The 10,742-nt window shown below is 60.3% G+C and overlaps 1 protein-coding gene across 4 annotated transcripts; it reads left to right on the top strand.

Moving 5' to 3' along the window:
• Window positions 1-648: 648 nt before the first annotated feature.
• ARHGDIA (Rho GDP dissociation inhibitor alpha) lies at window positions 649-4,715 on the top strand. 4 transcript variants are annotated; one of them, XM_054457488.2, is made up of 6 exons: window positions 649-1,112; window positions 2,468-2,684; window positions 2,800-2,883; window positions 3,034-3,110; window positions 3,202-3,265; window positions 3,363-4,715. In XM_054457488.2, exons 2-6 carry the CDS (start codon window positions 2,495-2,497, stop codon window positions 3,560-3,562), a joined length of 615 nt encoding a protein of 204 aa, XP_054313463.1. In that variant the 5' UTR covers window positions 649-1,112; window positions 2,468-2,494; the 3' UTR covers window positions 3,563-4,715. The 4 variants fall into 4 exon arrangements, with proteins under 4 accessions (XP_054313463.1, XP_054313461.1, XP_054313460.1 ...); XM_054457489.2 differs by lacking the exon at window positions 649-1,112 and adding an exon at window positions 1,386-1,789; XM_054457486.2 differs by having other exon boundaries at window positions 995-1,112; window positions 2,800-3,110.
• The last annotated feature ends 6,027 nt before the right edge of the window (window positions 4,716-10,742 follow it).

Below are 10,742 nucleotides of genomic sequence, written 5' to 3'. Positions count from 1 at the left end.
GTACTCAAGCCTGGGCGACACTGAGAATACGTCTCAAAAAAATAATCAATCAATAGAAGAGGCGTCCACGTTAACGAGTCCACAGTCCTAACAAGTGCTGCAGGCTGGACGTGGGGCAGCGTCCCACCCAGTGTCTGGTGCAGGGCATTTGGGGGCTTGGCCTCCAGGAGACGCGAGCCCAGGGCTGGGTGCGAACACTGCGGCCGTTCCTGATACTTCAACACGGCCCTTGTGGGCGAATGTGTGAAATCTCGGAACAAGTGGAGTGGGGAACAGGGCGTCTGCGGTGAAACCCAGGCTGAGGCAGCCCCTCATCTGCTCACGGTGCCAGGAGCTCCCTGCCTCCTGGTCCTCAGGAGCCGCGGGATTCCTCAGGGACACAAGGGTCTCTGCAGCGGTGCCTGCGCCAGGCTGCGCACGAATTCTGTCTCAGCCTGGAGAAAAAAACCTCCGCTGCGCCCTCGCCCACCACGAGCTTTCCGCGGGGCGTGGGCGTGCAAGGAGCTCCTCCTCGCCCCACAGCCCTGTCCTTCCACGGGTGACACCACGGCCCTGGAACGGCCCGCGCGCCGGCGCTCTCGCCCGTGTTTAACGAGAACTTAATCCCCGTGCCCGTTACCTCCCCGAAGTCCCGGGACTAGGTGACAAGACCCCGAAGCAAGAGTCGCAATCGGACCGACTGGCCCGGTGAGGGCAGCGCACTGCATCTGCGCGGGCTTCCACAGCCCACGCGGCCGCCGCAGGCCTCGAGTGGGCGCGGGTTGGACAGCGGCGAGAGGCGGGACCGCACCTCGCCTCCAGGGTGCGGGCGCCCTGGGCTCGCGTAGGGAAGTGCCCTGGGTTACAGAGGTGACCACTGACAGGGCTTGGGGTGGAAGGAGACGACGCCAGAACCCACGCGGAACGCGCCCACGAGGCCCAGCCGCAAGATGGCGACGGCGTGCCCCCGGCCACCCGCGCGCCACGCATGCGCCCTGGCCTTCCCCGCCCGAGTGAGCGGAAGTCTCGTGACCCCGGAAGTGACAGACAGGGCGGGCGGGGCGGGCGGGGCGGCCGACGACGTTCGTCATTTAGTGCGGGAGGGAGCCTGAACCGCGCGGCCGAACCCTCCGGTGAGTGGCCGTGGCGGGGCGGAGGCGGCGGGGCGGAGGCGGCGGGGCGGAGGCGGCGGGTCGGGGCGGGGACCGGCGGCGCCGGCGGGAGCGGGGGGCGCCGGGGTGGGGGCTTCCGCCTTTGTTCGCGCCCCGCCCTGAGCCCGCGGCAGGGTCTTGGCGGGCGGGGGCGCGGTGACAGCGGGCCAGGGCGGTGCGGGCTAGGGCGGGTTCGGGGCGGGACCGGGCGGCGGCGGCCCCGGCCCCACGTGCGGGTCCCGGGCCCGAGGGGCGGCGGGGGCCAGGGGAGTGCCGGCCCCTCCCGAGCGGCCCGGAGCTTCTTTCATGGCCGCCGAGGCGCGTGGGGCCCGGGCCAGACCTGAGGGCCCCTCCCTGGGGACGCGGGGGGCGCCGGGCCGGCAGCCGCGGTCCATCGCGTTCGGAGGCGACGCGGGGATTGGGGCGCGGCCTCCCCCAGCGCCTGGGCCACGCCCGGCGCGGATTGCGGGCCCTGCGGAAGTGCGGGCCGCGCCCTAGGATCCCGGCGCCTACGGCTATCCTCGCGCGGCGCAGAGGCCCCAGCGCCTGGAGGAAGCAGGGCGGCCTGGACCCTGGCCTGGGTGTCCCGGGTGTGCTGCTTCCTGAGCCACCTCCCAAGCTGCCGGGAAGGATCTGAGCCTGAAAGACCCCCCTGCCGGGTCAGTGCTGCCCCGGGCACTCCTGGCTTACGATCTACAAGAGGGCCCGAGAGTACTGAGTGGCTGTGGTAGCTCCCAAGTTGTAGGTCAGAGACCCTCACAATTGTAGAGAAACCGGAGATACTTAGGATCCCCGTGTCCAGTTGGCCCCATGCGGTATTCTGGCTGCCCCTAACATCCGAGCTCCAGGGGCATCCTGTTTGAAGGATGAGGCTGAGCGGACCACACACGTTTACGTGTGACTACCACGGCCAGAGGAGCCTCCCTATGGAGGGATACCGAGCCCCGTTACCCCGTAGGGCGAGGGCCTGGGCAGCTCAAGAGCGGCAAGACCCTAAAAGAGGGTTTAGTGTGGGCCCTGCCAGTTGATTCTGGGGCCTGCTAGCCCCGGCCCACACATACAGGGGGGTGCTGCCTCCTCCATCGTGGAGGGGGAGGTGTGCCCTCTCTCCCCAGGGCCGGCTGCAGTTCCCATTTTGTCTTAGATGCTATACCTGGGGTGGGGGCACCTCACACTGCTCCAGAGGATGCCCCTGAGGAGGAATCGGGGGGGTGGAGAGGAGCGAAGGTGGCCCCCGTGGAGCCCTTTTGGAGCTCTGGCTGCAGCCCACACTCGTGCTCAGAAGTGCGCCTCCTTTGGGGATCCAGGTCGAAGGCCTGTCACCGTCCCGCCCACAGGTGTCCCGACCCAGGCTAAGCTTGAGCATGGCTGAGCAGGAGCCCACAGCCGAGCAGCTGGCCCAGATTGCAGCGGAGAACGAGGAGGATGAGCACTCGGTCAACTACAAGCCCCCGGCCCAGAAGAGCATCCAAGAGATCCAGGAGCTGGACAAGGACGACGAGAGCCTGCGAAAGTACAAGGAGGCTCTGCTGGGCCGCGTGGCCGTTTCCGCAGGTGAGTCTGGGCTGCGGGAGCCGGGTGGCCGCCCGTTCACTCCAGCTGTCTTGCCGCTCCCCAGCCCCTACTTCCACTGGTGGGGGTGGGGCCCTCACCTGCTGTCACTCCCCAGACCCCAACGTCCCCAACGTCGTCGTGACTGGCCTGACCCTGGTGTGCAGCTCGGCCCCGGGCCCCCTGGAGCTGGACCTGACAGGTGAGTGCCCTGCGGCCGCGGGGGTTCGGGCGGCCCCTGGTGGGGATCTCGGGAAGTGCAGCCAGGGGGCCGTGCAGGGCTGGGGCTTCGCGCAGGGCTGGGGGCCCCGGGGCTGCTGGGCAGTCATTGAGGGAGAGGTCCCCCCAACAGGTGACCTGGAGAGCTTCAAGAAGCAGTCGTTTGTGCTGAAGGAGGGTGTGGAGTACCGGATAAAAATCTCTTTCCGGGTAAGCTACAGGCTGCTGTGGCCAGGGAATGGAGGCGGGGCTAGGGCTGGGGTCCGGGCCGACCTTCCCTGATTTGCTTCGGGTCCTGCAGGTTAACAGAGAGATAGTGTCCGGCATGAAGTACATCCAGCACACGTACAGGAAAGGCGTCAAGAGTGAGTGGGGCCCCAGGCAGGGCAGAAGGGGCCGCGTGGGTGCGTGCTGCCAGGCGGGGAAGCAGGGCCGCTGACCGCCCTCTTCCTTGTGCCGCAGTTGACAAGACTGACTACATGGTAGGCAGCTATGGGCCCCGGGCCGAGGAGTACGAGTTCCTGACCCCCGTGGAGGAGGCACCCAAGGGTATGCTGGCCCGGGGCAGCTACAGCATCAAGTCCCGCTTCACAGACGACGACAAGACCGACCACCTGTCCTGGGAGTGGAATCTCACCATCAAGAAGGACTGGAAGGACTGAGCCCAGCCAGAGGCGGGCAGGGCAGACTGACGGACGGACGACGGACAGGCGGATGTGTCCCCCCAGCCCCTCCCCTCCCCATACCAAAGTGCTGACAGGCCCTCCGTGCCCCTCCCACCCTGGTCCGCCTCCCTGGCCTGGCTCAACCGAGTGCCTCCGATCCCCCTCCTCAGCCCTCCCCTGCCCACAGGCCCAGCTTCCTCGGTCTCGTGTCTCGTTGCTGCTTCTGCCTGTGCTGTGGGGGAGAGAGGCCGCAGCCAGGCCTCTGCTGCCCTTTCCGTGCCCCCCAGGTTCTATCTCCCCGTCACACCCGAGGCCTGGCTTCAGGAGGGAGCGGAGCAGCCATTCTCCAGGCCCCGTGGTTGTCCCTGGACGTGTGCGTCTGCTGCTCCGGCATGGAGCTGGGGTGTGGGATGCAGGGCCTCGTGGGGGCCGGGCCGTCCTCCAGCCCCGCTGCTCCCTTGCCAGCCTCCTTGTCGCTGTCAGTCCCGTCTAACCATGATGCCTTAACATGTGGAGTGTGCCGTGGGGCCTCACTAGCCTCTAACTCCCTGTGTCTGCATGAGCATGTGGCCTCCCTGTTCCTTCCCCGATGGCGAACCCAGTGACCCAGGGACATGTGGGGTGTGCTGCTGCTGCTCCCCAGCCCACCAGTGCCTGGCCAGCCTGTCCCTCCCCTGGACAGGGCTGTGGGGATGGCTCCGGCGGCTTGGGGAAAGCCAAATTGCCAAAACTCAAGTCACCTCAGTACCATCCAGGAGGCTGGGTATTGTCCTGCCTCTGCCTTTTCTGTCTCAGCGGGCAGTGCCCAGAGCCCACCCCCACCAGAGAGCCCTCGATGGACAGCCTCACCCACCCCACCTGGGCCCAGCCAGGAGCCCCGCCTGGCCATCAGTATTTATTGCCTCCGTCCGTGCTGCCCCTGGGCCACTGGCCTGCCGCCTGTTCCCCCAGGCTCTCAGTGCCACCACCCCCGGCAGGCCCTCCCTGACCCAGCCAGGAACAAACAAGGGACCAAGTGCACACATTGCTGAGAGCCGTCTCCTGTGCCTCCCCTGCCCCATCCCCGGTCTTTGTGTTGCGTCTGCCGGGCTCAGGCAGAGGCGCCTGTCCCTGCTTCTTTTCTGACCGGGAAATAAATGCCCCTGAAGGAGCTGGGGGTGTCTGCTGCTTGGCATCTCCAGGATGTGGCAGGGGAGGGCCTGGCTCCTCTGCTGCCTCACGGGCTTTAGGAGACAAAAGGGAAGATGGGGACCCTGGTGGGGTGGTGGGAAGGGAAGGACAGGGCCCCCTTGAAGTGCTGTCGCTGCTGGGCCCCTTGCAACTATCTGGGGAGAAAGGAATGTGACTCCCAGCTACAGCAGCCCTAGGCAGCAACAGTCTACAGCAGTGCAGAAGGCCTTGGCTGGGGTTGCCTGTCCTTGCTAAGGGAATGGGGAGACGGGCCTGGCCTGTGCAGCTCAGATGCTGCCAGAGGGAGAGCTGCTTGATTCCCTGGCCGGGCTCGGAGGTGTCGAGTCGGCCCGGCTGTGAGTGGGCCCTCCAATGACTGGATCCCAAGGAAACCCAGGGAGGAACAGGCCCAAGCCAGGGTCGGCCTTGTGGCCCCTGGTGCACGTGGGTGCAGCTGTGGCTGAGGCAGGAAGTAGGTGCCCAGGCAACGGGGGCCACAGAGGCGCCTAGAGCATTAGCCCGCCACAGCCGCAGCCAAGTGCCCTCCAGGATCGGGCAGTGCCAGGAGCCCAACAGTGAAAAGGCTTGGTGTGATGGGATCGACAGGAGACTGAGGGCATCCTCACTGCGGTGTGGCGCAAAGGGACTACTAGGGGAACCACACAGGGCCTCCTGAGGCAAGTGCGCTCAGCCAGGGGCCCCAACTGCTGCAGCATCCAGGAAGCCCAGCTCCTCCGTGTCTGCAGTCACATGGGGGTGGCACTGCCTCCTCTTTGAGCACCATCTCCAAGAGCCCCCGGGAACTTCAAACCCATGCCCCTCTACCCTGCAGGGGGAAGAGGCAGATGAGTAACCAAGAACCACTTAGAAGTGTCCATTCAGAAAGTCTCCTTTTTCTGGCCTGATGCCAGTTTCAAAATCTGCCTTCTGTGGTAAGGTGTTGAGAAAAATATTTCACACAGAGGCAGCTGCTACCCCGGGGCCCTCCTACTGGTTATTCTGACACAGGCCATACTGCTCCGGGATTTATCAGCAGGGTGGGCCCCGCAAGGGGCTTATCGCCAGCTGGGGTGGACAGGGAGATGCCCTCATGCTTCAGGTCACTAACCACACACCTGTGCCAGGGCAGTGCGTGCAGGCACCACTGCCTCCTTGCCCCATCCTTGCCAGGCCTTTGTGGGGGCCACAGAGGCTGAGCCTAGAGCTGACCCTGTGTCAGACACCCCAACAGAATGGTGCCTTCCTGCAGAAGCTGGTCCGGACCCAGATCTGAGAGCAGCCATAGAGAAAGGCTGGGTCAGTCCCCAGCCCTTGATTCCACAGGGAGCAAAGACCCTATCGAGCCTTTCCCAGAACTGCTACTAGCCCCAAGCGAGGTGGTCTCGTGTCGCATTGCTGCTTCTGCCTGTGCTGTGGGGGAGACAGGCGGTGGGGTGGTGAAACCACAGGATGCAGGCTAATCCCACTGGACAGACACCAGAACAGCCAGGGAGGGTGAGCTCCAGTGCAGGAGCCCCTGCCAGACAGTTTCCCCCACACTCCCAGTTCACTTCTTACATGCTCCAGGGGAGTCCCCAAGCCCAGTGCCAGGGTGTTGTCAGCAGTTTGGCTCATCGGGCAAGGGCCTTCTGAGCTTGGGCTGAGCCAAACGGCTTCACCTTCTTGCTCCTGGATTTTCCCAGCTTTGCTAGACATGTGAACTCAGACCCAGGTGCCAAGCTGTATGGGCATGCTGCCAGCAGCCAGGACTTTGGGCTGGCCCCTCCCCTGGTGCAGGATAACATGAGGTGGCACCTGCACAGTGGGTATGACGTGTCTCTTGGGTCCCAAGTCTAACCTGATCCTCGTGGCCCCACCTGGGACCTGTTTGTACTGCCTGGCGCTCCAGACAGGCCTCCTCGCCTCCAGCAGCCTGCGCCTGCAGTCTCCTCTCCCAACCTCCACAGGTCCGTGGCTCCCAGCAGTCCCCTAGCATCCACCTCCTCAGCCACCCCCAGGTGGACACTTCTTCCATTCAGGAGGGTGACAAGTCACAGTGCCAGCCAGTGCTAGGTCAGGGTCTGGGATGTGACCAACTAACCACGGGTTACTGTGGTTTCTGAGAAGCTTCTCTGTGCCCAACACTGCCCTGCACCATAATGAGCGCCTGCCACACTCCGCAGGGCCCACACTTACCACCGCGCTGCTGCTGGATTTCTCACCTCCACTCCGGGCACAGCGGGCTGCTGCTCAGTAGGAACACAGGAGGGACCTCGGAGCACTGCCCAGGTATCCATGAGCCTGCTGTTACCCCCACCACACCTTCGACCGGACTGAAGGTTGAAAGGGAGCTGTTTTGCTCTGAGAACTCTACTTTTAAGAGTAGTAGCTGGCCAGAAGCAGATCACTTGAGCTCAGCAGTTCAAAACCAGCCTGGGCAACACAGGGAGACCCCATCTCTAAAAAAATAAAAATTAGGTGGGCACGGTGGTGCACAACTGTAGTCCCAGCTACTCAGGAGGCTGAGGCAGGAGGATCACTTGAGGCCAGAAGGCAGAGGCTGCAGTGGGCCGTGACTGCACCACTGTGCTCCAGCCTGGGTGACAGAATGAGACCCTGTCTCAAAAGAGTAATATTGTACACACAGTACATTTCAAAAACTGCATCAATCAAATCACTTAATCACTAACCAGTTGGCTGGGCATGATGGCTCACGCCTGTAATCCCAGCACTTTGGGAGGCCGAGGCAGGAGGATCACGAGGTCAGGAGTTCGAGACCAGCCTGACAAACATGGTGAAACCCTGTCTCTACTAAAAATACAAAAATTAGCCAGGGTTGGTGGTACAAGCTTATGATCCCAGCTACTCAGGAGGCAAAGGCAAGAGAATCGCTTGAACCTGGGAGGCAGAGGTTGCAGGAGAATCGCTTGAACCTGGGAGGCGGAGGTTGCAGTGAGCCAAGATCACGCCACTGCACTCCAGCCTGGGCAACAGAGAGAGACTCTGTCTCGAAAAAACAAAAAACAAACAAAAACCAACTAACCAACATTTAATGGATCCCTTCTCCAAGCCTGAGACTCCCTAAAGGATGTCTGGAGCACCTGTGATGATCCAAAGAAATACCAGCCACAGGGGGGCTCTGACCCCCAAGGGCACACTCCTCGAAGGGCCTGGGCATGAGGTGAACACGGCCCATCTTCTCACCCTAGGGTTAGAAGGCACAGGAGCAGGCCTCAGGAAAAGGACGTCAGCCCTCTGCAGGTGCCCAGCGGAACCAGCCTGCATTCTTGGGGGCAGGACCCATGCCCTGCACATTTCCATCCACTCAACAACCCCCATAGAGGGCGTCTCAGGCCATTGCAGACCAGGCTTCCTCCTCCAGCCTTACCAGAGTCCACCTTTGCTGCACCTTGTCAGGTTGGTGTAGGAAGCCATTCCAAGGGCAGAGGCACCTTGAGAGGACCCTATGGGCAGCCATGGCATCTAAGATACTGTGATTCGGCTGAGCGTGCTGGCTCACACCTGTAACCCCAGTGCTTTGGGAAGCTGAAGAGGGGAGGATCCTTTGAGGTCCGGAGTTCAAGACCAGCCTGAGCAACACAGCAAGATCCTGTCTTTAAAGAAAAAAAATGCTGCCATCTATCTAGGTTAGTGCTGGTTGGGCACCTGGTTTTCACAGGAGAATGTCAGGTCGGCCACAGCCACCTGGGCTGCTGTTATGTAGCCCTGCCCTCTGCTGCCCTGGCTAGACCTTCACCCACACTGAGGTGTGTTCCACTGGCCCAGAGCCAGCCTGAGACTCATCCACGGCCACTGGGATCCTTGCCTGGTCTGTGTGCCTTGAGTATTCTCCACTTGGTCCCAGTTTTCATTGTCTGTGAACACTTTTCCTTTTTACTTTACTGTATGCTCTGGCCTAAGCTGCCGCCAAACCATCACAAGCTAATCAACATTATGGTATGGCAAATCTCTTCACTCTTTCCCCAACAGTGGACAAAACACAAGCTCCAATATTAAGGCATCTGAACCCTGACCTCGTATCTAGATGTGGTACAAATGTGGGGTGGGGTTTTATATAAGATACAGGGTCTCTGTCACCCAGACAGAAGTGCAGTGGTATGATCATGGCTCACTGCAGCCTCCACCTCCTGGGCCCAAGCTATTCTCCTGCCTCACCCTCCAAAGTAGCTGAGATTATAGGCATGCAACACCATGCCCAGCTTGTCTCAGGCCCCAAATTGTGGTCTATACAACAGCTCATGGCAACCACAAAAACGTTGGAAGATAGTGCAGTGACCTGAAGCAATTTCCATCGTCCAGAGAGCAGAAGGGACAATGCCTGCAATCAAAACCATTTATGAAGAGATGGTGTTTCCTGAGTGGGCTCCAGGCCAGTGCTCAGGGAGGGACATACTCATATTCCTTCTAGGCCGGAAAAGTCACCCAGAGGAAGCAGACAGTTCTCCCAGCAGGTACAACTTATGCTGCTGACTGACCTTTGCTCCACTGGCACTGCGGGGAAGGGCACAGGGGACCCAGTCTTGACCACAAGGAACTCATATTCTAGTGGAGGGAGTTCCCTGTGGGAAGGAGAAGCATGTTCTCAGGAACAACTGATAAACAGAAACTCTCAAAGTACAAAAGCAACTTGCTCTACGTTTTGCCATTTCAAAAATCAGGATGCTATTGCAGTCAATGTGTATACATTTAACGTGGGAGTACCTCCCTTTTGCCTGCCAAGTTTCAACTTTAAAATCAGTGGTGGTGCCGATTCCCAGCAGAGGAAAGTGAGGAGGAATGGAGAGGGCAGGCACCTGGGGAAAAGGGGAGCGGCAGATTCCAGGCAGTGAGGGAGACGGAGGGCTGCCAGTGTCCAACAGTAACAAAATGCAGACCATCTATGTAAAGTTTCTAAAAGCCACGTTAAAAGATAAAAGAGGAGGCCTGGTGCGGTGGCTCACGCCTGTAATCCCAACACTTTGGAAGGCCAAGGTAGGTGGATCACCTGACGTCAGGAGTTCGAGACCAGCCTGGCCAACATGGTAAAACCCTGTCTCTACTAAAAATACAAAAATTAGCTGGGCATGGTGGCAGATGCCTGTAATCCCAGCTACTCGGGAGGCTGAGGCAGGAGAATCACTTGAACCCAGGAGGCGGAGTGAGCCGAGATCGCCCACTGCACTCCAGCTTGGATGACAAAGTGAGATTCTGTCTCAAAAAAATAAAAAATAAAAATTTAAAAAAAAGGAAATTTTTATTATTTTTTGAGATAGGTTGTCCATCTGTCACCCAGGCTGGAGTGCAGTGGTGGGATCATGGCTCACCGCAGCCTCAGCCTCCTGGGCTCTAGTGATTCTCCCACCTCCACCTCCCAAGTAGCTGGGACCACAGGTGCACACCACCGTGCCTGGCTAATTTTTTAAATTTATTTTTTGTAGAGACGAGTGTCTCACTATGTTGCCCAGGCTGGTCTCGAACTCCTGGGCTGAAGGGATCCTCCTGCCTCGGTCTCCAAAAGTGGTGGGATTACAGGAGTGAGCCACACAGCACCTGGCCTCAATATTATTATGTAATCCAACGTATGCATACATAGTATTTCAACATGTAGTAGTCAATGTAAAGTTATTAACGAAATACTGTACCTTCTGTCTCCCAGCCCCTACACGCACACTGTCTTTTTTTTTTTTTTTTTTTTTGAGACGGAGTCTCGCTCTGTTGCCCAGACTGGAGTGCAATGGCGCGATCTTGGCGCACTGCAACCTCTGCCTCCTGGGTTCAAGCGGTTCTCTTCCCTCAGCCTCCCGAGTAGCTGGGATTACAGGCGCGCGCCACCAGGCCCGGCTAATTTTTGTATTTTTAGTAGAGACGGGGGGGGGGGGGGTGTGTGTTCACCATGCTGATCAGGCTGTTCTCGAACTCCTGACCTCGTGATCCGCCCGCCTCGGCCTTCCAAAGTGCTGGGATTACAGGCGTGAGCCACCGCACCCGGCCCCGCACACTGAGTCTTAGAAGTTTGATGTGCATTGCG

This window comes from Pongo pygmaeus, chromosome 19 (genome assembly GCF_028885625.2).
Source record: "Pongo pygmaeus isolate AG05252 chromosome 19, NHGRI_mPonPyg2-v2.0_pri, whole genome shotgun sequence".
Lineage (NCBI taxonomy): Eukaryota > Metazoa > Chordata > Mammalia > Primates > Hominidae > Pongo > Pongo pygmaeus.
This window is presented reverse-complemented; position numbering and strand designations above follow the sequence as displayed.

Excerpts from the sequence above, each read along its gene's own strand:
- ARHGDIA (XM_054457486.2), top strand. The coding sequence starts at position 2,495 with ATGGCTGAGCAGGAGCCCACAGCCGAGCAGCTGGCCCAGATTGCAGCG. Across the intron at positions 3,111-3,201 it reads GGATAAAAATCTCTTTCCGG|GTTAACAGAGAGATAGTGTC; the intron begins GTAAGCTACAGG and ends CGGGTCCTGCAG. Across the intron at positions 3,266-3,362 it reads GTACAGGAAAGGCGTCAAGA|TTGACAAGACTGACTACATG; the intron begins GTGAGTGGGGCC and ends CTTGTGCCGCAG.